At 44.2% G+C, this 27578-nt stretch overlaps 1 protein-coding gene across 1 annotated transcript in view; it reads right to left on the bottom strand.

Annotated features, from left to right (window-relative positions):
• Positions 1–27578, bottom strand: part of LOC126418662 (required for meiotic nuclear division protein 1 homolog) — a 95679-nt gene that overhangs the window by 50760 nt on the left and 17341 nt on the right. Inside the window, exon 3 of the mRNA XM_050085546.1 lies at positions 7861–8077. Within this exon, the coding sequence (XP_049941503.1) occupies positions 7861–8077 (217 nt within the window). The remainder of the gene's footprint in view (positions 1–7860; positions 8078–27578) is intronic.

Genomic DNA, 27578 nt, shown 5'->3' with positions numbered 1-27578 from the left:
CCCCTAGAGAGAGAGAGAGAGAGAGAGAGAGAGAGAGAGAGAGAGAGAGAGAGAGAGAGAGAGTTGTATTTCTGCAATTGCACTGCAAACCATGGTTCTAATTCCCTTGAACAACATTTTCTTGCTGCAGCTTTGCCTTGAAAATTACAAGATGTGCACCTGTCAAAATATCGGTGGTTGTCATCAACATCACCTGGCTGCTGCATTCCTGGTTGTTTGAACACTGGATCCTCTGGGAGGAACTCTGGTCTCACATGGTGAACATATTTTAGATTTCTTTCACTTCAGTGTTAGATTTTCCTTAAAATTTCTAGTATCCACCTAACAGTCCCAATAACTAACAGCCCAGAACCTTTCTGTGACTAACCAGGTATTGCAGAAAGAATCTCATTATTGATGACAATAGTTTTTACTGGTGTTCAGACTTCATACTGGCAACACTGATATGTAGTATGAATGCTAGAGTCCACGTTACCATTGTTCTACATATCAAGGCTTTCTGAAAACACTGATGTTGCTACAATGCTGTTCACCTACATCGTAGAGAGTTTTTATTGAATCCTACTACTATCATTTCAAAAAACCAGTGATGGTACTTCTTAGACTGATTAATCAAGTGCTGAGCATCATTGGCAGTCACATGAAGTAAGCAAGGTGGGTCCTTCTCAAGATGTGTGATTGACATATACGAGGGTTATCCAGAAAGTAACAGATGTACTGGTCTATAGTGTTGGTGAGTGGTACTACAGCTGCTATAACATTCCTACACTCAATACACTTCCAGCAGTGGCAACATGTGGCCTGTGTGTCTGCTACTTTGCTTTCTGTGACCTGTTAAAATGTGTACTACAATAGAAAATCCCACCACTTGTGAGGTGTGTCCTGTGATTGGTTTTCTTTTCGCAAGAAACTACAAACCAACTGAAATTTATCACAACCTTTGTGATGTGCATGGAAAAGGAATAAGGATTAAAAGCAGAATGTAGCACTGATGCATTGATGTTAAAAATGACAGTACCAATATTGTCACAGAAGAATCCGAGTAGCACCGTAGTGTAGTGGCTATGATAATAAACTATTGGGTCGTGAGTTCAAAACTCACCTGGACTGTACAATTTTAATTTCTACATTCGGTTCAAGTACATTCTAGAAGTATCCACAAATGTCAAGAGTCATTGTACTGGAATGTTCTGAAGCTGTACATATACTGTATGTGTTCTGGCCGGAGGCAGTTCACTCCGCTCTCTTGTATGTGCAAGTGCTGAGTGAAGTTAGTGTTCGTCATTCATTTAATTACACCTCCTTCTACGTGACATTATTCTGGTGGATGCACCAGGTATTGGAACTTGTGATAGTGCACATTATCAATGACACAGTGGCTCCCATCAGGCCATGACAAAGCCAACGTTTACTTGGAGAGAAACCCAAGTTTGAGCCATATTCAACAGATCGCAATCTATCAGAGACAGAAGAAGAAGAGGATGTTACGATGACAGCAACTACGTGCCACCACATGAGACATCCTTCCGGGTTCTCTGGTGACGATGGCCTGGATCTCATCAGGTGGCTGAAGGTATATGAGCGCATATCCAAATTTAACAAATGGGATGACGCCGTGTGTTTGGCTAACGTATTTTTCTACTTGAAGGGCACTGCCAAGCAATGGTATGAGTACAACGAGTGGAAGTTCACAAGCTGGGAAGTATTCCAGGTGGAACTGCGCAAGTATTTTGGTGACACACAACGAGAGAATTGCAAGGCTGAAGATAAACTAAAGTGCAAGGCACACTGTTCCGGAGAAACTTCAGCATCCTATATTCAGGACGTCTTAAAACTGTGTAAAATAGTGTATCCTAGAATGAAGGAGGAAGATAAGGTTGCACATCTCATGAAGGGTGTTGATGAGGATATGTATCAAGCCCTAATCCTGAAGGAGGTTTCGACAGCAAACGACTTCATAAAATGGTGCCAGTATATCGAGAAAATTCATCAAAAAAGAATTACACACAAGACGTTTGAACAGCTTCCAAACGTCATATCGATGTCTGTGATGGAGAAAGCAAGTGATTTCACAAGTGTTCTTCATCAGATAGTGAGACAGGAAGTTCAGAAGGCACTTGGATTGCACTACAAGCAAAAAACCAAGACACCTCAAGAGGTCATAAGGGAAGAAGTGGAACGAACATTGAACCCAATCTCTCGTCCTTCATTTCTCTTTAAAACAGTGAAAAATTCGAGACCCAGGTGGAGTTACATTCCTACAATGCTGCATGAGAAACCTGTTTGGGCATCAAAGAAGACTGATGTCTGGAGGACCCAGGATAACCAACCAGTATGTTTCCACTGTGGATGACTGGGACACGTGGTGCGCTATTGTCGAGAAAGGTGGCGGATATTTGATGATGCCCGCTCCAGAAGACAGCAGACCGATCTTAGCCGATGCAAACTCTGGAACAACGAAGATGAACAGGAAGATATGGGTGCAGGACAACGTAGGTCACCATCACCACAAGCTAACCACTGGAGAGGACGCGCCCCAACATGCCAATCAAGGTCTCCATCGCCGTTTAGAAGCTCCAGCCAATCACCTAGCTGCCGCAACCTGGAAAACTAAAGGGTGTGACCTTCCTTGGAGGTGAGGCCGTCGAAGAGAAAAATCCTCTGCCGTTGATCACTACAGAAATGATAGGAAACAACATCAATATCCTCATGGATGGCTGACCAGCCCAAGCTCTTGTGGACTCTAGAGCATCATATTCAGTCATTTTGGAGAAGTACATTGTCAGTTGCAGAAAACTGTATTTGTCGACAACAAAACATCTCTGCTGAAGGTGGCTAATGGGAAATATGTAAAACCTACAGGAAGATGTGTCATTCCTGTGGGTATAAGTGGCCATACACAACCCTTAGAATTCACTGTCTTACAAAAATGTAGTCATGACGTCATTCTCGGATGGGACTTTTTGAAAGCTTCTCAGGCAATTATAGATTGTGGTCGCTCAAAGATTATGCTAGACGAGATGAGACACTGTGGACAGGAAGATACGCATCCGAGTGTGTGGAGACTGTGTGTGCTGGATGAAGTGATCATTCCTGCAGTCAGCACTAGAAAGGTAACTGTCACATGTCATGCCATGCATCAACCCATGGATCTTATAGAGGAATGTAAGAGAAGCATACCACTGAAGAATAACTCGATCGTCCCAACCTCTGTAGTCTCGTTTAAGAATGGATTTGGTGAATTGTGGATAGTTAACTGTTGCTGAGAACCGCAGACCCTTCCAAGATGCATGTGCGTAGCAAACGCTGAGCCGTTAATTGAAGAACAGCTGAGCATCATACAAACCTCCCATGCCGAGTCCGTGGGCGAAATTAGCGCTACCCCTATGAGATGAGATCTTCTAGCTCCACTATCACCAGATCTCACTAAAGAACAACAGAAGAAACTACCTGCTATTCTTCAAGAGTTCTCTGACTGCTTCAATCCACAGGTGAAGAGCAAATTAGACAAATCGACGGTGAAGCACCGGATTAGCACTGGAGGCCATCAACCAATAAGCCAGAGAGCATACCATGTGTCAGCAATGTAACATCGAATAATTCGCGACGAGGTGGAGAAAATGATGAAGAATGACATCATTCAGCCTTTGCCAGAGCCCATGGTCATCACCAGTGGTCCTCGTCAGGAAGAAGGATGGCAGTTGGCGCTTTTGTGTTGATTACAGGAAGCTTAATAAGATAACTAAAAAGGATGTTTACCCTCTTCCACGAATTGACGATACACTAGATTGTCTGAAGGGGGCTAAGTTTTCCTCAACCATGGACATGTACTTGGAATACTGGCAAATCGAAGTAGATGAGGCTGATTGTGAGAAAACTGCATTCATCGCACCTGAAGGCCTGTATGAGTTTAAGGTAAATCCGTTTGGTTTGTGTAACACACCAGCAACTTTTGAACAGATGATGGATAATCTTCTAAGGCACCTGAAGTGGACGATGTGTCTTTGTTATTTAGATGGCTTTATAGTGTTCTCAGAGACATTTGATAAACACATAAAAAGACTGAGGGCCATTCTTAAGTGTCTCCAACAAGGCAGACTGAAACTTAATCCAAGAAAGTGTCTCTTTTGAGCAAATGAAATCAAAATACTTGGACACCTTGTGTCAAACGAAGGTGTGTGGCCAGACCCAGAAAAGATTAGATCTATAACATAATTTCCTATTCCTAAAAGTATTTGAGATGTGAGAAGCTTCCTCGGATTATGTTCTTATTACTGTCGTTTTATCAGAGACTTTTGTATCAAAGGCAGGCCACTCCAAGAGTTGTTAAACTCTGATGCCAAATTTATCTGGGGTGGTGCTCAACAAGATTTTTTCAATGTGCTGCAAAATGCTCTGACAACTGACACTGTACTTGGTCTGTATGATGTGAGAGCATCTACAGAACTACACACAGATGCCAGCGGGTATGGGATTGGTGCTGTTCTGGTGAAAATTTTGGATGGAAAAGAGAAGGTTATAGCCTATGCTTTTAGGACACTTACAAAAGCCGAGAGAAACTACTCAACTACAGAAAGAGAATGTCTTGCTGTGGTCTGGGCCATGTGCAAGTTTTGACAGTATCTCTATGGAAGGTCATTCACAGTTGTTACAGACCAGGTGGGCACTACATCTTCAAGAGTATGACATTACCATAGTTTACAAAAGTGGAAGAAAACGCCAAGATGCCGAATGTCTCTCAAGAAACCCTCTGCAAGACCATCAAGACTTTGATGAAGACAGTGTCTGTCTCGCTTCACTCCAGGATCTCTCTGCTGAGCAGAAGGACGCCAAGATATCTCAAATTATGCTTGCCTTAAATCAGTCAGAGGATGTGAAAGGACAATTTAAGGTAGTTAATGGATTACTTAGCAACAAAAACTTTGATCCATTTGGAAAGAGGTGGCTACGAGCGATTCCTGAACACATGCCCTTAGATGTTCTACACAAATTCGATGACACACCTGAGGCCGGACATTTAGGATTTATTAAGATATACGATAGAATCCACAAGAGATTTTTCTGGCCAGGTTTATTTAGGAGTGTCAATCACTATGTGTCGCACTGTCAAGAGTGCCAGAGGAGAAAGGCAGTTCCTCAGAAACCACCTGGCCGACTCATATCAATTCCACCAGCCAAAACGTCTTTCCAGCGTGTTGGGATTGACCTCCTCGGACGATTTCCAACGTCTGCTAGTGGCAATAGATGGATTATTGTTTGCAATGATTATCTGACACCCTATGCCATTACAAAAGCCATGAAGACAGCTGAAGCATTCGAGGTAGCCAAATTCATTGTGGAAGACATTGTATTAAAACACGGTGCCCCAAGGTCATTAATTACAGATCGAGGGAACGTTTTTCAATTGAACCTTGTGACAGAGATAAACCGTCGGTGCAACATTACTCATCACATGACGACTGCCTACTATCCACAAACTAACAGGCTTACTGAACGCCTTAATAAGACCTTGGCTGACATGCTATCAATGTTTGTCAATGTTGAGCAGAGCAACAGTGATGAGGTGCTACCTTTCGTGACATTTGCCTACAACAGTGCCAAACAAGACACCACAGGATTTACTCCATTTTTCCTGGTGCATGGGTGTGAGGCGAATACGACAATGGACACTGTGTTTCTGTTACATCCTGATGATGTGGATGACGACTAAATCAGCCAGGTGTTAACCATAGCTGAGGAAGCTTGGCAGTTAGCTCGACTCTGCATGCTGCAGGCTCAAGAAAACGATCGCCGAAAGTATGATGCAAGCCACCGCCCTGTTGTCTACCAGCCTGGTGACCTTGTCTGGATCTTCACTCCTGTTCGGAAGGTTGGTCTCTCTGAGATGCTCCTCAGGCACTACTTTGGGTCTTATAAAGTTGTAAGACAGTTGTCTGATGTTACTTATGAAGTTGAAGATTTCAACCCCGACACAAGACGACGAAAGGTCAGAGATACGGTCAACGTCCTTCGAATGAAGCCCTATAAGGATCCTGCAACCCAGAGTAAATTCAAAGCTCCAGCGACAGGCAACAAGTGGAAAGGTGACGAAGAGTGTAGCGGCAAAAGAAGTTCTAAGAAAATCACCGCCAGGGCGAGAATCAGTCACCGGGAGTCGGAGTATGCAGGACCAATGACTCGTTTCCAGACTAGGAGGATGTAACACTGAGATGCTGTTCTCTTAAGGAGGGAGCAATGTAGCAGAAGAATCTGAGTAGCATCATGGTGTAGTGGCTATGATAATAAACTGTTGCATGAAGGGTCATGAGTTCAAAACTCACCTGGACTGTACAATTTTAATTTCTACATTTGCTTTGAGTACATTCTAGAAGTATCCACAATGTCAAGAATCATTGTACTGGAATGTTCTGTAGCTGTATATACACTGTATGTGTTCTGGCTGGAAGCAGTTCGCTCCGCGCGCTTATATGTGCAAGAGCTGAATAAACCTCCATTAAGTGAAGTAATTGTTCGTCATTCATCTAATTACACCTTCTTCTAAGTGACAAAATTAACAATGAGGACCTCAATGGTAGACGTAGCCTTGTGACTGATGAACTGGTGATGAAAATAAACGACAAAAATTATGAACATCGTCGTTTCACAATTATGTAACTTTCAAAAGATTTTCCCCAAATTTTGTAGAATCTGATACATGAAACTGTGGTGGAGAAGTTTGGTTACCACAAATTTTCTGTTAGGTGGATTTCCAAAATCATAAAGAAAAAGCAGACTGACAGCAGTACCAACATTCCTCGAAGATTACAAGAAAAATGGTAACAAAGTTATTGATTGTACCGTAACTGGGAATGAGACTTGGGTGTAGCATGTCAATTATGAAACAAAAAGATAGTCAATGAACTGGGGACACACAAATTCTCCCAAGACACCAACTGTTTGCAAACCCTGCCAGCAAGAAAGATCATGGCTGCTGCGTTTTGGGACTTGGTGACTCTAAGTGAATGATTCTTGCTGATTTCTTTGAGCATGGCACAACAGCTAAATTAGAGAACTATTGTCAAACACTTACAAAGCTAAGATGGATGACGCAAAACAAGCATCTGGGAACACTTAGCGCAAGTTTGGTTTTTTCACGACAATACACTACCACACATGGCCAATTGTACTCAAGAGCTCCTACGTGGTTTGGGGTGAGAGGTGTTTTCTCATCCACCATACAATCTGGATTTGGTGCCAGTGATGCTTTGATACTGACGGCCAATTGTATGCTTGTATAAACCAGTGGTTGCAATCACAGGCGGCAGATATCTACAGAGACAGTACTGAGAAACTTGTGCCGTGGTATGATAAGTGCCTCAATTTGAATGGTGATTATGTAGAAAAATAGTTTAAGTGAACCTTTAAAATCTATATAATAAAATTTGATTTTTCCATATATATTTTTTTTTTTTTAAATTTTAAAACATCTGTTACTTTCTCGAAAGCCCTCATACATGGTGGAAATTATTGTTACTTAAGGCAGAATATCATATGTCTTTCGAAGGGGTGATGCCTTAGTTCATCCTGTTTTTATATTTAGTAGTTACATATCAATTTTCAATTACATAATTAAACATATCATTGCAGTGACGATAAACATGTGTAATTTAAAATATTTACTTTCTCTTCAATTACTCAACTGAAGGTGACATCAGCTTTTGTCACCTGCATCCCCATCTCTATATTACTTGCTACCCATGTGTATAATACAAAATTAGGTGTTTACGTGATACTGCATGTGCGACAATGGAGATAATAGGGCTAGAGCAACATTCCTATTATTCTTGCAACTATAATTTAGTATTATGACAGACTACATACCCTACATCAATGTAAGTGTATTCCATCAGTTCACTTTCCTGATTAACTAATCTTTCATCATAACTGTTCTCTTCATATGGCTTCACAAATGACAAAACATTTGTGCACTCTAATTCTGAAACATTCCAGAATACAGTTGTGCCTTCACGAAAGAAAAATATATCTCTTGGTTCGCTGCCAACTGTGTATCGAGCAGTAACTTGGAGTACATCAGGCTCTGTAACAACATGAATATTAATGATTACAGATGAATTCTACTTTTCTTTTCATTTTACAGTTTCTCTAAGTGATCTGTAGCATGTAAAAGTAAGAATATGAGTAAATAATTTAAACATGGGTTTTTTAGCAAGAACAAACACAATTTATGGTACATAGTACTTTCTGGAGCCAAAGTAGGATACAATGAAGTACACGTTGCACATAGCACTGAACAAATTAAATGAAAAAAAGTAATACAGGTTACTAAATAGGCCAAGCACTGATTGGCAATCACTTGAATAACACTGATTCTATGGTGCCTCACCAGAGCACGGCAGGGGGCCAACCCAGGTGGCCTCTTTAAGCAGGCCTGTGAACTGTGCGGATGCGTGGTCTCTGAAATTGCGCACATCACGAGTGAAGGTACATCATTCCTCCCTTCTAGGGGGTGGGAAAACAACATACATACACATATAAAAACATCAGGCACAGAAAAATGCAGGGTACCAAAAAAATCGAGGGTACTGAGAAAAAGCACTGGTATTGTCAGAAAAAAAAGGAAAATCATTGATCTCACAAGGCACTGAGACTACTAGTCACCGAAAACACCAAAGACAGTGCTGATATCCATTTCATCGCCTGACAATGGCGGCTACTGCAGCATGTGGTGGGCAGGCACCCTCTGATTCGTGAAAGACCATAGGGCAGGGCTGGGTACAGCGTCTTGATAGCAATATCCTCGCCGTGGTCAGCAAGCGGTGCTGCACGTGTCAGTGTGGACGTCGGAGATGGCTGCCACAGAGAACCCATGAAAGGAGGTGGCAGCAGCTGCAGCTTCAAGTGAAGTGGAGCCTGCATTAGAGGCTGCAGTCAACAACTGGGGACACAAGCAAAGACCACAGAGAGCAAGCCACCAGGCAGCGACCCACACTGTGGCGCGAACCAAACCATCGGTGACACAGGAACAGGCACTGGTGGTGGCGGGGGAGGCAGTGGGTCCTCCGGAACAGACCCCACTGTACGTGACTGCAGCTGGCAGCTGTTCGAAGTGACGGGACATCCGCCCATCAGGAATGCAGAATACACACAGGAACCTGTCCCCCCAAATCTTGATGATGGCTGGAACCCAGTTTGGGCAGCGGCCGAAATCACGAGCCCAGACAGGTGCAGCCAGTTGGAACCGTCACTGAGCTGGCAATGCCGGTGTCGGATCCAGCAGGTGAAGGAGAGTCAGTGGTTGGCATCCATGTTGCAGTTCTGCCAGACTCCTGTCGTCCACCAGAGTGAAATGGTACGAACTCAAAAAACGGTCTAAACCAATTTCACAGCACATTTGGATACATGCTTATGCATCTGAGTTTTAAATGACTGAACCAAACTTTCGGCTTCACCATTAGATTGAGGAAGAAATGATGGAACTGTGAGATGGTGAACACCACTAGCCTGATTGAAAGATGTAAATTGTTGAGAAACAAACTGGGGGTCGTTATTGATAACCACGGTATACGGAATTCCCTCAACTGCAAAATTCTTAGACAGGGCTGAAACAGTGGCCACAGCAGATGTGGACAGACAACACACCATGTCGGCAAACTAGGAAAAGGCATTTAGGAAGGACCCTGCAAAATCGACTCGTAGACGCTCCCATGGGTGCTGTAGCACCAGCCAGGGAGAAAGATGCACACAGAGCTGCCTGTTGGTAACACAATGAGTGCAAGTGGCAATAAGCCACTCAATCTGCCCATCTATGCCTGGCCGATACACATGCCGGCAGGCCAAAGCTTTGGTGTGAGAGGTCCCCCAATGACCAACATGCAGAAGCCACAGCACATTATGGCATAAGCAAGGAGGAATCATAACTCAGGGAGCAGCGCCCTCCGCAGCTAACAAAAGAAAACTGTCACACACAGAAAGGTGTTGCTGGAGGAAGAAGTAATTATGCATGGGATCTGAGGCATGGCCCATGGGGTTTTATGGCCATCCGTGCTGCACAAAAGAGAGGACCCAACTAAGTACAGGATCCGTAGCAATGGGCAATGATATCCTGGCACTAGTGATGGGAAAAAAATCGACTGTGTTCTGGTTCTCAATATCTAAACAGAAACAAAGTCTGGCCCGATCAGAAGGTGATATAAGGCTAGCAATGGATATGATAATGGGAGAGGAAGAGAGTCCACTGCTGCAAACAACGGGCTGCCTTGTCCACCACAAAAGTCGAAGGATTGAAAAGAGCAACCAACAGCTGTGATTCATGATTAAATGGAACTTAGAACCACACAATAAGAAGTGATATTTCTTGAGAGTGAACACATTCGCTAAAGCCTCCTTTTCAATTTGAGACTGCTGCTGCTGAGTGGGAGTTAAGTCTTAGAAGCGTAAGCAATGCGTTGTTCAGAGCCATCCACGTATTTGTGCACCAGTACCTCACCAAGACTGTACTGAGAGGCAGCTGTAGCCAACATGAGATGTTGACCTAGCTGAGAAGTTGCCAGACATGTGGCAGATTGAAGCTTCGATTTAAGCAACGCGAACCCTCGGTCACAAGCTGGGGACAAGAAAAAAAAAGCTGCATTTTTATGCAAAAATGCATGCAGGGGCTGAGCAACTGTGGATTCGTCTGGTAAAAACTTATAGTAGTAAACAAATTTACCTAGAAACACCTGCAGTTTCTTAATAAAGGTTGGCCATGGCCAAGCTGCAACAGCGTCAACATTGTGACGCAAAACGGCTTGACCCCCATGAGAAATCCTCAAAACTCAGGTACTCAACCAACAGCTGAAAAAATTGAGATTTGGCAAGATTGCACTTAAGACATGCAGAGTGCAAAACAGACAACAATGATCAGAGATTGCTAAGGTGCTCTTCATTGGAAAAACCTGAAACAATGATATCATTGAGCTAATTGATGCAGCGGGGCGCAGACGCTGCCAGTTGTGTAAAAAATGCCGAAAAATTGTGGACACGACAGTGATCCCAAAAGGCAAGCGTTAATATCGGTATAAGCCGAAACGTGTATTGACAACAAGAAGACACCTAGTAGCCTCATCCAAGGGGAGCTGGAGCTACTCTCCCAACAAGTCAATATTGCAAAAGTAATGGATGCCTGATAATTCAGCAAGCAACTCATCAGGGCAGGGCAAGGGGTCTATCACACACTGTGCAGTAATTGTGACACTGAAGTCACAGCAGACGCGAAGCTTACGCATTGGCTTCTTAATTATGACCAGTGGCATAGCCCATTCACCGGAAAAAATAGGCCAAATGACATCGAGTGACTTTAAATGGTCTAATGTGGCCTTCACATAGTCATGCAATGTGACAGGCACCAGGTGTGTCTGGAAAAAAAGAAAATGAGAGCCAGTGGACACTTTCATAGTAATGTGGGTCTGAAAACCGGTAGTACAACCAAGACCAGGGGAAAACAGCTACAAAAATTCAGAGCAGAGGGGCTCCAGTTGCTGATATGTAACTTGATTTGACATTAAATTTGCTTCATCTGCAATGGGGAAACTGAAAGTGTTAAATGCATCTAACCCGAACAGGTCTGAGGTATGGGAATGATACATACCAAGGAAGGTTGGAGGACAAAAAATACAGGAGCAAAGAACTGACCTAGGATTGGAATCTGCTTTTTACTGTACCTAACCAACTTCCCTTTTTTCCCCCTAAGGTAAGTCTTTCCGCTCCCGAGATTGGAATGACTCCTTACCCTCTACCTTAAAACCCACTTCCTTTCGTCTTTCCCTCTCCTTCCCTCTTTCCTGATGAGGCAACAGTTTGTTGTGAAAGCTTGAATTTTGTGTGTATGTATGTGTCTGTTTGTGTTTCTATCGACCTGCCAGCACTTTCGTATGGTAAGTCACATCATCTGGCTCCCACCCTTGTAACCGCCCCCGGTGTAAAACCTGTCCCATGCACCCTCCCACCACCACCTACTCCAGTCCTGTAACCCGGAAGGTGTACATGATCAAAGGCAGAGCCATGTGTGAAAGCACCCACGTGATTTACCAACTGACCTGCCTACACTGTGACGCATTCTGTGTGGAAATGACCAGCAACAAACTGTCCATTCGCATGAATGGACACAGGCAGACAGTGTTTGTTGGTAATGAGGATCACCCTGTGGCTAAACATGCCTTGGTGCTCGGCCAGCACATCTTGGCACAGTGTTACACCGTCCGGTTTATCTGGATACTTCCCACTAACACCAACCTATCCGAACTCCGGAGATGGGAACTTGCTCTTCAATATATCCTCTCTTCCCGTTATCCACCAGGCCTCAATCTCCGCTAATTTCAAGTTGCCGCCACTCATACCTCACCTGTCATTCAACAACATCTTTGCCTCTGCACTTCCGCCTCGACTGACATCTCTGCCCAAACTCTTTGTCTTTAAATATGTCTGCTTGTGTCTGTATATGTGTGGATAGATATGTAGGGGTGTGCGAGTGTATACCCGTCCTTTTTTCCCCTTACTGTAAGTCTTTCCGCTCCCGGGATTGGAATGACTCCTTACCCTCTCCCTTAAAACCCACATCCTTTCGTCTTTCCCTCTCCTTCCCTCTTTCCTGATGAGGCAACAGTTTGTTGCAAAAGCTTGAATTTTGTGTGTATGTTTGTGTTTGTTTGTGTGTCTATCGACGTGCCAGCGCTTTCGTTTGGTAAGTCACATCATCTTTGTTTTTAGATATACATATATATATATAAAAACAAAGATGATGTGACTTACCATACGAAAGCGCTGGCAGGTCGATAGAAACACAAACAGACACATACATACACACAAAATTCAAGCTTTCGCAACAAACTGTTGCCTCATCAGGAAAGAGGGAAGGAGAGGGAAAGACGAAAGGAACTGGGTTTTAAGGGAGAGGTGGTGGTTTTTTTTTTTTTTTTTTTTTTTTTTTAAGGGCGCACAACTTCAATGGTCATTAGCGCCCTGACTACGTTAAGAATGCACCGCGAGGCACAAGTTTAAAACAACAACTAAAAGGGAAAACACGATAAAAGACAGACTGACAGGCATAGGATTAAAAAATAGCATCATCAAATGTCCTTAGAGAGGTTTGTCAAATTGATAAAACGAAGAACGCGAGCAGCTGCTCGTGGGTCATCCGCTAAAATGGCATCTAGAGTACATGGCAGGCCAAGATCAAGACGCAGTGTGTTAAAATCCGGACAGGACATTAAAATGTGGCGGACCGTCAGCAATTGCCCACATGGGCAAAACGGCGCCGGCGCAGCCGTCAGCAGATGGCTATGGCTGAACCGGCAGTGTCCAATGCGTAACCGGGCCAAAACGACCTCCTCCCGCCGAGAAGGGCGGGAGGAGGACGTCCAAGCCGCGGGAAGAGGTTTCAAGGCCCGAAGCTTGTTGTCTGTAAGTGCAGCCCAATCGGCATGCCACAGCGATAAAATGCGCCGACAAATTACCCTGCTACAATCCGACGAAGGGACACAACAAGAAGCTGTCCGAGGCTGGAGGACCACAGCCTTGGCCGTGGCATCTGCAGCTTTGTTCCCAGGGATACCGACATGGCCAGGAACCCACATAAAGCTAACCGGAGAACCGACGTCCACCAGCTGCTGAAGAGAGCGTTGGATCCGGTGCACGAAAGGGTGAACCGGATACGGATCACTGAGGCTCTGGATGGCGCTCAGGGAATCGGAGCAGATGACATAAGCAGAATGTCGGTGGCGGCAGATGTAAAGAACAGCCTGGTAGAGGGCAAAGAGCTCAGCTGTGAAGACCGAACAATGGCCATGGAGCCGGTATTTGAAACTTTGTGCCCCGACAATAAAGGAACACCCGACCCCGTCATTGGTCTTTGAGCCATCTGTATAAATGAAGGTCATATTAATGAACTTTGAACGAAGTTCAACAAAACGGGAGTGGTAGACCGAACCGGGGGTAACCTCTTTTGGGAGCGAGCTGAGGTCAAGGTGAACGCGGACCTGAGCCTGGAGCCAAGGTGGCATGTGGCTCTCGCCCACTCGAAAGGTTGCAGGGAGTGAAAAATTAAGGTGTTGAAGGAGGCGACGAAAGCGAACTCCAGGGGGTAGCAGGGCAGAGACATACAACCCGTATTGACGGTCGAGAGAGTCGTCAAAAAAGGAACGATAAGACGGGTGGTCGGGCATTGACAGTAGCCGACACGCATACCGACAAAGCAGTATATCGCGCCGGTAGGTGAGTGGCAATTCGCCAGCGTCAGCATGAAGACTCTCTACGGGACTAGTACAAAACGCTCCGATCGCAAGTCGTAAACCCCGATGTTGTATGGAGTTGAGGCGGCGTAAGATGGATGGCCGTGCAGAGGAGTATACGATGCTCCCATAATCCAGCTTGGAGCAGACGATCGACCGATATAGACGAAGTAGGATGGTTCGATCCGCTCCCCACGACATACCACTGAGAAGACGGAGGACATTTAAAGAACAGGTACAACGGGCAGCCAAATATGACACATGTGGAGACCAGCTAAGTTTCCTGTCAAATGTAAGACCTAAAAATTTTGTTGTCTCCATGATTGGGAGAGCAACGGGACCGAGTCGTAAGGACGGTGGGAGAAACTCTTTGTAGCGCCAGAAGTTAATACAGACCGTCTTCTCGGCAGAAAAACGGAAGCCATTGGCGACACTCCAGGAGTAAAGACGGTCAAGAGAACGCTGAAGACAGCGCTCCAGGACACTTGTACACTGCGTGCTGCAATAGATGGTAAAATCGTCCACGAAAAGGGAGCCTGATACATCAGCTGGGAGGCAATCCATTATTGGATTTATCGCGATGGCGAAGAGAGCGACGCTCAAAACTGAGCCCTGTGGCACCCCATTCTCCTGGTGAAAGGTGTCTGACAGAACAGAACCCACACGTACCCTGAACTGTCGATCCATTAAAAAGGAACGAACAAAAAGAGGGAGGCGACCGCGAAGACCCCATGTATGCATGGTGCGGAGAATGCCCGCCCTCCAACAGGTGTCGTAAGCCTTCTCCAAATCAAAGAACACAGCCGCAGTCGGGCGCTTCCGCAAGAAGTTATTCATAATGAAGGTCGACAAGGTAACCAGATGGTCAACAGCAGAGCGGCGCCTACAAAATCCACATTGTACATTGGTAAGTAGGCGTCGAGACTCGAGTAGCCAAACCAAACGAGAGTTAACCATTCGCTCCATCACTTTACAGACACAGCTGGTAAGCGAGATGGGTCGATAACTGGAAGGCAAGTGCCTATCCTTCCCTGGTTTAGGAATCGGGACAACAATAGACTCGCTCCAGCATGCGGGAACATGTCCCTCAGTCCAGATGCGATTGTAAGTACAAAGAAGAAAACCTTTACCCGCAGGAGAAAGGTTCTTCAGCATCTCAATATGAATAGAATCAGGCCCTGGAGTGGAGGACCGTGACCGGGCAAGTGCGTGTTCGAGTTCCCGCATGGTGAATGGGGCATTATAACTTTCACGATTCGAGGAGCGGAAGTTAGGTGGCCTAGCCTCCTCTGCCTGTTTGCGGGGGAGGAAGGCAGGGTGGTAATGAGCGGAGCTCGAAACCTCTGCGAAAAAGCGGCCGAAGGCATTGGAGACACCCTCCGGGGCCACAAGGAAGTCATTCGCGACCATCAAGCCAGAAACTGGTGAGTGGACCTTAGTGCCAGATAGCCGGTGCAGACTACCCCAGACAACAGAAGAAGGAGTAAAACTGTTGAAGGTGCTTGTGAAAGCAGCCCAGCTGGCTTTCTTGCTTTCTTTAATAATACGACGACACTGTGCACGTAATCGTTTATAATTGATACAATTCGCCACTGTAGGGTGGCGTTTAAAGGTGCGTAAAGCACGTCGACGAGCACGTAAAGCGTCTCTACATGCTGTGGTCCACCAGGGGACCGGTACGCGATGTGGAGAAGAAGTAGGGTGAGGGATGGAATATTCAGCAGCAGTGAGAATGACTTCCGTGAGGTGGGCGACCTGACGATCGCAGCTTGTGAAGGTTTGATCCTGAAAGGTCGCCCTGGAAGAGAAGAGCCCCCAGTCTGCTTTGGAGATGTTCCAACTAGATGAGCACGGGGAGGGGGTATGCTGCAGGAGATGGATAACACACGGGAAGTGGTCGCTCGAATATGTATCAGAAAGTCCATACCACTCAAACCGGCGTGCAAGTTGGGTAGTACATATAGAGAGGTCTAAATGGGAATAGGTGTGAGATGTGTCCGAAAGAAAAGTAGGGGCGCCAGTATTGAGGCAGACAAGATTGAGCTGGTTGAAAAGGTCTGCTAACAGGGAGCCCCTCGGGCAGGATGCCGGAGAGCCCCAAAGGGGATGGTGGGCATTGAAGTCTCCAGTTAACAAAAATGGGGCAGGTAGCTGAGCAATAAGCTGCATCATGTCTGCCCTGGTAACGGCAGATGACGATGGAGTGTAGACGGTACAAATGGAAAATGTAAAAGTGGGGAGAGTAATGCGGATGGCAACAGCCTGCAGTCCGGTGTGCAATGTGATGGGATCGTAGTAAATATCATCCCGGACCAGCAACATAACCCCTCCATGAGCCGGAATACCTACCACAGGGGGTAGGTCAAAACGCACAGAGGTGTAGTGTGCCAAGGCAATTTGATCGCATGGGCGTAGCTTCATTTCCTGGAGGGCTACGACGAGCGGACGGTGCAAGCGGAGCAGCAACTTCAAGTCCTCTCGGTTGGAGCGAATGCTGCGAATGTTCCAGTGAATAAGTGCTATCATAAGAAGAAAAGGAAGATGAAAGAAGGGGTCACCTCGAAGGCCGCTGAGGACCTGGCTTCAAGCGAGCACTGCCGCCGCTATCAGTAGGCGGACAGTCATCGTCCATTGGGTCTATAGGTTCATCGGCCATCTTGGTAAGATGGCCGGGAGGGGGAGCTTCCTCCGCCGGTAAACGGCCAGATGTTCGGCTACCAGCGGTGCGGCCAGGCGAAACGGATGACGGCCTGGGGCGGCAACCGCTGGGTGGCGCAAGAGAAGAAATGCGCCGTGGCGGAGAAGGAGAACTGTGCTTCCTATGAGCCTTCTTGGAAGGTCGTTGGTGGAAGTACCGGTCGAAGGCTGGGAGGTCGAGGTACGTAGGAAGTCGGCACGGGACGGTTCCTTCTTGAAGGCCTGTGCATCTGACTTCTGGGTCTTCGTCTTAGCAGAAGCTGATGAAGGGGCTGGTGTCTGTGGGGTGATGGGAGGAAGAGGAGACGTCGACCGCGCGATCTTAGCACTGGCCGAACGGACGACCGTGGTGCTGAAGGTCAGATCGCATGTCTGGGTTGCCACCTCCCTGGTAGTCCGAGGAGAGGCGAGGACAGTACTGTATTTCCCCGCTGGGAGCAGCGTGGGCTTCCTACTAGCCAATAGCTTGCGAGCAGCCGAGGTGGACACTTTCTCTTTGACCCGAATTTCTTGGATACAGCGTTCGTTCTTATAGACAGGACAGTCGCGGGAGGATGCGGCATGGTCACACTGACAGTTCACACAACGAGGAGACGGAGGTGGACAGTCACCCTCATGGGCATCCCTGCCACAAGTGACACATTTAGCCGCATTGGAACAAGACTGTCGTGTGTGATTGAAACGCTGACACTGGTAGCAGCGCGTAGGTGTCGGGACATAGGGGCGAACAGAAATAACCTCGTAGCCCGCCTTGATGCGGATGGCAGCTTAACACTATCAAAGGTCAAGAAAAGTGTCCGGGTCGGTACAAGGTCATTGTTGACCTTTTTCATGACCCTATGGACAGCCGTCACGCCCTGCTCAGCGAGGAAAGATTGAATCTCCTCGTCAGTCAATCCGTCGAGGGATCTAGTATAGACTACACCACGAGACGAATTCAAAGTTCAGTGAGCCTCCACCCGGACAGGAAACGTGTACAGGAGTGTGGCCCGAAGCAGTTTTTGTGCCTGAAAGGCGCTCTCAGTTTCTAGTAATAAGGTACCGTTACACAACCTGGTACAAGATTTGACAGATCCGGCTATGGCATCCACGCCCTTCTGGATTACGAAAGGGTTGACAGAGGAAAAATCCTTTCCGTCCTCAGAGCGAGATACGACGAGGAACTGTGGGGCAGGCGGTAGTACTTTTGTCACTGGTGGCTGGTCAAGTTTCTGTGTTTGGGCAGAAGTCGAGAGAGATGGAGTGAAATCCATTGCGGAGGAATCCCCCATGATTGCCAGCGTCTCCGATGGCGCGCTCCTTCCTTGTGGGGACCCTCTCAGAGGGCACTCCCGCCTTAGGTGAATGTTTACACCTCAGGTCACACCTCCCGTGAAACAGACGGAGGGACCAATCGGCATGGTCAGAAGGTATCAGCTCAGGCAATCACCCCTCCCTGGGCCTGGCCTTTACCAGGGGGTACGTGCGTGCCTTACATGTCTACCCAGGGCGGGGAATTACGCGTTACCCCGTCACCGGCTACGCGTGCGAACGCGTGGGTCGGCCTTCAGGCGCGCACAGGGAGGAAGGAAGAAGAGGAAAAACAAGAGAGAGAGGGAGAGAGAGGACAGACTGTCTCAAACGCTGAGGCGGAGACCAGAGAAGGCAAGGAGAAGAAGGCAATGAGAAGGCAAGGAGAAGAAGACAAGGGAAAGAGTAAGGAAGACAGTGAGGTGGTAATGAGCAAAGAAAGGAACCAACCAAAGGAAGGAAGAAACGAGAAGTGAAAAAGCAAAATGACCGCAAATAGACGTCATGGAACCGTCTGTCTCCGGACGCAGGCGCTAACTACCCCCTTGAAGGGGAGGGACTCCTTTTAGTCGCCTCTTACGACAGGCAGGAATACCTCGGGCCTATTCTAATCCCCGGACCCGCAGGGGGGAAGGGAGAGGGTAAGGAGTTATTCCAATCCCGGGAGCGGAAAGACTTACCTTAGGGGGAAAAAAGGACGGGTATACACTCACACACACACACACACACACACACACACACACACACACACACATATCCATCCACACATATACATATACAGTTTGTGTCTGTATATGTGTGGATGGATATGTGTGTGTGTGTGTGTGTGTGTGTGTGTGTGTGTGTGTGTGTGTGTATACCCGTCCTTTTTTCCCCCTAAGGTAAGTCTTTCCGCTCCCGAGATTGGAATGACTCCTTACCCTCTCCCTTAAAACCCACTTCCTTTCGTCTTTCCCTCTCCTTCCCTCTTTCCTGATGAGGCAACAGTTTGTTGCGAAAGCTGGCATACTTAAAATTCATATTATTAACTGCACAACCGAATGCTAATTATTAAATTTATTTCTGGATTCATTTACAAAATAATGTTATATCTTGGCAATGATTCTTCTTTTGTCAAGAAAGTTCGTAAACTCTTTTGTTTTGTGAACTCTTTGGAATATTGTGAGTACCACAGAATTTAAGGGAGTAGTGGGAATGCCTCTGATGGAAGCAGACATAATCGTGTCAACAACAATGTGAATTTGTGTTCTGAAGTGGAAACTGTAAAGTTGGTATGATACTGAAAAATGTGACAAAAAATAAAATTAAGGTTAAAACAGGCAAATCTTAAAACATTGTTCAGATCAAGAGGAACCTACAAAATCAAAATTTCAGCCTCAAGAATGTACCCCTAGATGAGAGAACTGCAGCAAACAACAAGAGAAAATGAAGATAAGTAAAAAATTTTTCTCTTTTGTACCTTCAGTTCTCGAAGCTTTTGAAGAGACAGAAAAAGTTAATGTTGATGTGTGGGAGGGTTGAGTACAATCTCCTGTGTCCATTTGTATTTTCAACAGTTTACGAAAACACATGTAAGTCAATAAGAAATTTGTTTGGGGAGATGTGCACAGTAGAGATAGACTTTATGTCCATTGGTACTACTGTGTCTGCCACGTTTGAAGAGGAGTTACATACATCTGCAATGTTGCCTTTCTTTTGACACTTGTTGCAAAGGACCCAATGCTTAGAGCACGCAGCGTACTTGTGCTGGAGGAAGCAGTACAGGCAAGATGGAAGGGCGCACGTGGCCAGTGTTGTGACACAGCCTGTTGCTGCTGTGAGTAGCCAACACTGTTCCACAGGACGCTGAGTCAAAGGTTGCTACAACGGCTTTCCCTTCATCCTGAACACTTGCAACATTCCTGACAGGGGTTGACTGAGCAACTCCCGATGTCTCCCAGCATGCAGCAATCTGGTTGCCTGCACCTCGTGACACTTGAAAGAACTACCATATTGAGCACATCTGTAAGTGTCGGATTCTCGCAATGAAGTGCTTTTTTGTGGACTTCCCTATCTGGGACCAAATAAATAACAGCATCACGGACCACAGGATCAGTGTAGGATTTGAGATGGGTACCAGTGACAAATTTATGAGGATGGCTCAACTAATGTAATTCTGCAGCCCAGGCTTTATAATATCAACGGTAAAATTCTACAAGCGTTGCAGTGACATGTGTTCTGTCACAACAACAGGTCAAGAGAACCTTGCACATTTCATCAAAAGCTGGCTAGATCTTGCAAAGGCACAAGCTGCCACAACAACTGATGCAGGCATGGTGAAAGTCAAGAAAGAAAGAAAGTCCTACACAGGTTTGTATCGCCCACATGAAAAACCTGAAAATGTTGGTGTAACTGTGTCTCACTGGAGTCCCAATATAGCAATCTTCAGCTGATTCATCACATGCCGGAAAGGGCGACATTTGCACTGATGGAAGAGTAACCTGCCACAAACACGCAGATGCTACATGACAAGAGCGGTGGTGAGAGCCTGCTGTTGTTACACGAAAGCTTCTGCTGGGCAATGATACATTGGAGTATGTATTCAGGCAAGATGCTTGGTGGTTTTAGAATTGACACTAACAGACAGGGAAAATGTTACTCTCACTCGTTGCCAAGTTTGTTATGCCAAGAACAAACATGATTTTTGGAACATAGTGCTTTATAGAGTCAACGTAAGATACAATGTAGTACAGATTGTGTATAGAACTGAACACACTGAAAGGGCTGAGCACTCGTTTGCAATTACTTAAATAATACTGTTCCTTTGGCGGCTCACCAGAGCATACCATGAGTCCGACTGAGGCGGCCTCCATAATCAGGCCAGTGAGCTGTATGGACACGCAATCTCTGTAATCACATGCATCAGGAGTGAAGGAACATCAATACGATATTATTAAATTAATAATGAAAAGTGGAATGCCTGTAATCAAAAACAAAGCACCAAACGTTTGTCGAGTTACATAAAAGTACAATGATGAAGCATAATGAGGTAAGCAAAGGGACTCTCAATAGCTCAGTAGTAGAGCAACAAGAATATAAGAATTAAAGTTTTATGTCTCAGCATTATAACAATTGCCAGATATAAGACACTACTTATAATTGGGTAGATAGGAATAAGTTGTGCACTTTATGATGGAAACAACCCAGTTTTCACCTGAGATGAATCAGTGAAATCAGAAATTCTTGTTCCACTGAACAAGAATCTACTATCCTATTCATAGATCCAGAATCTCCAACTCTAAGCAGGGGGTATAAAAAATATTGTTAGCACAGTGCAAAGCTACTATAGCAGACACATGCATAGAAACCACAAGTTCAAAATACGGGTGAGAGAGAACTGCCAGTTAAAGCCAATATCGGTATTTTAATTCAGAATAACTGGTTGTTCTACATCTACACCTACATCCATACTCCGCAAGCCACCTGACGGTGTGTGGCAGAGGGTACCTTGAGTACATCTATCGGTTCTCCCTTCTATTCCAGTCTTGTATTGTTTGTGGAAAGAAGGATTGTCGGTATGCTTCTGTGTGGGCTCTAATCTCTCTGAATTTATCCTCAGGGTCTCTTCGCGAGATATACGTAGGAGGGAGCAATATACTGCTTGACTCCTCGGTGAAGGTATGTTCTCGAAACTTTAACAAAAGCTCGTACCGAGCTACTGAGCATCTCTCCTGCAGAGTCTTCCACTGGAGTTTATCTATCATCTCAGTAACACTTTCGCGATTACTAAATGATCCTGTAATGAAGCGCACTGCTCTCCGTTGGATGTTCTCTATCTCTTCTACCAACCCTGTCTGGTACGGATCCCACACTGCTGAGCAGTATTCAAGCAGTGGGCGAACAAGCATACTGTAACCTACTTCCTTTGTTTTCGGATTGCATTTCCTTAGGATTCTTTCAATGAATCTCAGTCTGGCATCTGCTTTACCGACGATCAACTTTATATGATCATTTCATTTTAAATCACTCCTAATGCGTACTCCCAGATAATTTATGGAATTAACTGCTTCCAGTTGCTGACCTGCTATTTTGTAGCTAAATGTTAAGGGATCTATCTTTCTATGTATTCGCAGCACATTACACTTGTCTACATTGAGATTCAATTGGCATTCCCTGCACCATGCGTAAATTCGCTGCAGATCCTCCTGCATTTCAGTACAATTTTCCATTGTTACAACCTCTCGATACACCACAGCATCATCTGCAAAAAGCCTCAGTGAACTTCCGATGTCATCCACAAGGTCATTTATGTATATTGTGAATAGCAACGGTCCTATGAGACTCCCCTGCGGCACACCTGAAATCACTCTTACTTCGGAGGACTTCTCTCCATTGAGAATGACATGATGCTTTCTGTTATCTAGGAACTCTTGTTGTTGTGGTCTTCAGTCCAGAGACTGGTTTGATGCATCTCTCCATGCCACTTTATCCTGTGCAAGCCTTCATCATCTCCAAGTAACTACTGCAACCCACATCTTTCTGAATCTCCTTATTGTATTCATCCTTAGGTCTCCCTATATGATTTTTACCCTCCACGCTTCCCTCTACTACTAAATTAGTGATCCCTTGATGGCTCAGAATGTGTCCTACCAACCAATCCCTTCTTCTAGTCACGTTGTACCACAAATTCCTCTGTTCCCCAATCCTTTCCAGTACCTCCTCATTAGTTACGAGATCTATCCATCTAATCTTCAGCATTCTTCTAAGCACCACATTTCAAAAGATTCTATTCTCTTCTTATCTAAACCATTCAGTGTCCATGTTTCACTTCCATACATGTCTACACTCCATACAAATACTTTCAGAAAATACTTCCTGACACTTAAATCTACACTCAATGTTAACAAATTCTCTTCTTCAGAAACACTTTCCTTTCCATAACCAGTCTACATATTATATCCTCTCTACTTTAACCATCATCAGTTATTTTTCTCACCAAATAGCAAATCTCATCTACTACTTTAAATGTCTCGATTTCTAATCTAATTTCTTCACCACCACCTGATTTAATTCGACTACATTCCATACTTTTGTTTATGTTCATCTTATATACTCCTTTCATGACATTGCCCATTCTGTTCAACTGTTCTTCCAAGTCCTTTGCTATTTCTGACAGAATTACAGTGTCATCTGCAAACCTCAAAGCTTTTATTTCTTCACTGTGTGTTTTAATTCCTGCTCGAAAATTTTCTTTTGTTTCCTTTACTGCTTCCTCAATATACAGACTGAACATCGGGTATAGGCAACAACCCTGTCTTACTTCCTTCCCAACCACTGCTTCTCTTTCACAACCCTGGACTCATGTAACTGCCATCTGGTTTTTGTACAAATTGTAAATAGTCTTTTGCTCCCTATATTTGACCCTTGCACCTTTAGAATTTGGAAGAGAGTATTCCAGTCAACATTGTCAAAAGCTTTCTCTAAGTACACAAATGCTATAAATGTAGGTTTGCCTTTCCTTAATCTATCTTCTAAGATAAGTCTAGGGTCTATTTGATCCAATATTTCTATGAAATCCAAATTTATCATCCCTGAGGTCGACTTCTACCAGTTTTTCCATTCTTGTGTAAAGTATTTGCGTTAGTATTTTGCAGCCGTGACTTATTAAACTGATAGTTTGGTACTTTTCACACATGTCAACACCTGGCCACAGCAGTCAATCATCCTGACTGTTGCCCCCTGCAACAACAGAAAAGGTTGCTGCCCCTCTTCAGGAACCACACATTTCTCTGGCCTCTCAGCAGATGCCCCTACGTTGTGTTCACCTACAGTATGGCTATCTGTATCGTTGAGGCACGCAAGCCTCCCCACCAACAGCAAGAGCCATGGTTTATGGTCCACTTGGTGGTGGTGGTGGTGGTGGTGGTGGGGGTGGTGGTGGTAGGGGTTTACTGCTACTTGTCAGGTCTTAGATATAACAGGTTTCTTTTGTTCTTTTCTAATTACCAGATTAACACTAGAAGAACAGTTCCAGTTGACATGACAGGTGAGCATTGTTTAACATTTAATAAATTGCGTACATTTCAATTAGGGGCCTTATTTTTCATCTTTTAATGTACCTTGGTGTTTTATAATTTCTGTGAAAGACAAACATCTATTACAAAAACTGAACAAATAATAAACATTTTTACCTTAAAGGACAGCAGCCAGTCATTCTGACTAGTGAGATATTTTTTACATTTCATGTCTGTAAAGGTGCAACAATGGATTTTTCCAATCTGTTAAGCTCATTCGCTTGCTCTCTTTACATTTCACTTGATTTAGTGGAAAAGTGGACATACTTTAGTTGCTGTTCTTTGTCAATATGCTGTTGTGTTCTGCAGAAGTTTAGAGTTCCTCCTCATCACCATGGCATACCAGTGTTTATGTCTGAATATAGAATTACTGAATTATGTGAGCAGTATACCAGGAAAAGATTCTGAAGGAGAAGATACTTTTGAATGTGATGAATTGGATGGTAAAGATTATAAAGATGACATGGAGTATCAGCTGCACGAAACAGAACAATGTGGATCACCATAGTCAGAAGATGAATATTCAGAAGCCATACAACAACATGCGAATAACCCAGTGCTTACACATTCGACTCCAGTGGCACCACAAATTCCTACTCGCAGCCGGGGAAAAAACAGGAAAAAATGACATCTATCTCAGCATCCAGATTTTGGAAGTGCAATGACTGCAGTTGACACAACAGTGTGGACTCTAACTGCAAGAGGTCATGGACCTGGAAGATCAGGACATCACAACACATTGTACAAACTTCTGGGCCACTGTGTAAGGCAGTTACTTGAGTGCATGACGAATGTTGATATGCAATAATATTCTACAGAACATAAAAACTTCACAAAAATTAGAGTCCAGGATGACACATGGGTACTTGATATTGCCCGATTACAAGCTGCCATAGCTATAATGTATGTACATGGATTGTATGGGGGAAAGAATTTCCCCTTGAAACTTCTGTGATCTCATGTGTGGGGGCATTTTTTTCTCTCACTATGGGAAGAAATAAGTTCATAGAAATCATGAGATTTTTAAGATTACATGACAAGCACACTCGTGCCAAAAGATGCAAGGCCGATGACTTTGCAGCAGTTACTCCAATCTGAAATTCATTAGTAGCTAACTTTATCCAGAACTATAAACCAGGTGCATTTATAATTGCAGATGAGCAGCTCTATCCAGGCAAAGCTTGGTGCTGCTATATACAATACATGAGTAATAAACCAGAAAAATTTGGTTTGAAGTTTTGGCCCACAGCAGCTGCCAGTAGCGAATATATTGTCAATGGATTTCCTTACTTGGATAAACAAAATGAAAGAACCACTAACATATCTGTTGCAGAGCATGTAATTACATGTTTCATGCAACCTTACAGTTCGAAAGGAAGAAATGTAAAATGTGACAATTTCTTTACAGCCAAACACCTTGCAGAGCAGCTGAAGTGGGAGAACACGACTGTGGTGGGTACACCAAAGAAAACCCACAGAGAAGTTCCTCCATTAGCGAAGTCTACTGCCAGATCTTTGTATGAAACTATTTCATACAAGTCTGGTGACACAAGAATTACTTCCTATCAGGGAACACCAAGAAAAATGTTCTTCTATTGAGTATAAAGCATCTAGTCAGTTGCAGTGGACGAACAAACACAGAAGAAACTCCCTGAAACAGCGAGCTTCTAAAATTCCACCAAATTTGGAGCTGATATCCTGGACCATATGTCTCATCTGTACACTGTCAATTTGGCTGCCGCACATGGCCTGTGCGCGTGTTTTTCAGTATCCTAGACCTTGCTGGAATAAATGCCTGGATCCTTTACAGAGAGAGAACAGGGCAAAAAGTTATTTCTTTTCAAATTAGCAGAAGAACTCTCCTCTGTATATGTACAATCAGGGAAAGGACCTGTTCGTAAATTCATTGCGACCACTGAAATATGTAAGATACTATTACGGAAGACTTGCCAGATAGGACAATGCAAAAGTTCGATTAAAAATCCATGTGAGCACTGCAAGAAATTCACATGTGGTCCATGTGCTGGAAGTGTTCAGTATGTGTGTGCAAAGTGTTTTGACAAATATGGTGGCTTTGAATGAAAAGATGTCACAGAGAGAAAAAAATGTTATTTTCTTGTTATTGCTACAGCAATTGTGTCCATTTTTCTTACTAAATATATGTTTATGAACTGTTTGGTGCTTTGACTGAGTACAAGTCATACAGATAAAAAATGTTACTGTATAATTATATGTTTATTTGCAATTGTAAGTTTAGTTAAAAATGATTTTGTATTTCAGATGATACAAACATTGCAATAAGCAGCAAGTCAAGTACAGATTTAGACTTGACTGATAATCAAATTTTCACTGACACTGATAAATGGTTTAAAGCTATTTCATTGTCATGAAACAATGAAATGACCCACCATATGCAGCTGAGAACCTGTAAGATATTTCCTTCCAGCATGTGTATAACATACGAAGACATGCAGACCGAAGATGTTGACAGTGTTAAATTTCTGGAATTACAACTCGATAATAAATTCAGTTGGGAAGGGCATATCACAGAATTACTGAAGCACCTAAACAAATCTGTAACTGCAGTGAGAATGGTGTCAGATGCAGGAGATATAAATATAAAAAACTTGCACACTTTGCTTACTTTCATTCTATTATGTCATACCTGTATGACATACCTCATCAAACTGAGCAAAAGTTTTTAGAGTGCAAAAGTGTGTAATAAAAATCATTTGTAGTGTAAATTCAAGAACATCGTGTAGAAACTATTAAAGGAACTTTGTAATCTAACCACTGCTTCTCAGTATATTTATTCCTTAATGAAATTTGTTGCAAGTAACACATCTCTATTTCCAACCACTAGCTCAATACCTAGTATCAATACCAGGAATAAGAACAATCTACATAAAGACCTAAAATCACTTATCTTGGTCCAAAAAGGGGTCCAATATTTAGGAATCCACATTTCAATAAATTGCCAGCAACCATTAAAAACTTGGTTTACGATTAAACACAGTTTAAACAGTTTGAAGGACTATTTGATATGCAACTGTACTCTATAGATGAATATCTTAACAGGGACTGTTAGACCAGCTTAAGTAAAAATGTCTGTTAAATTTCACTTTGACAGCACATTGTCACAACAGTTAAGATTAGGTATTTTGTGTATGATAAATTTATTAAAAGTGCATAACTATGTGTCATTCTGACAGTGTATTGAGTATGTAAATATTTGCAGTTCTTGCTTATTGTAATGTATTCATCTATTTTGACA

The sequence above is a fragment of the Schistocerca serialis genome, chromosome 9 (genome assembly GCF_023864345.2).
Source record: "Schistocerca serialis cubense isolate TAMUIC-IGC-003099 chromosome 9, iqSchSeri2.2, whole genome shotgun sequence".
Taxonomy (NCBI): domain Eukaryota; kingdom Metazoa; phylum Arthropoda; class Insecta; order Orthoptera; family Acrididae; genus Schistocerca; species Schistocerca serialis.
Note: the sequence above shows the minus strand (reverse complement) of the source record. Positions and strands in the feature narration are given on the sequence as shown.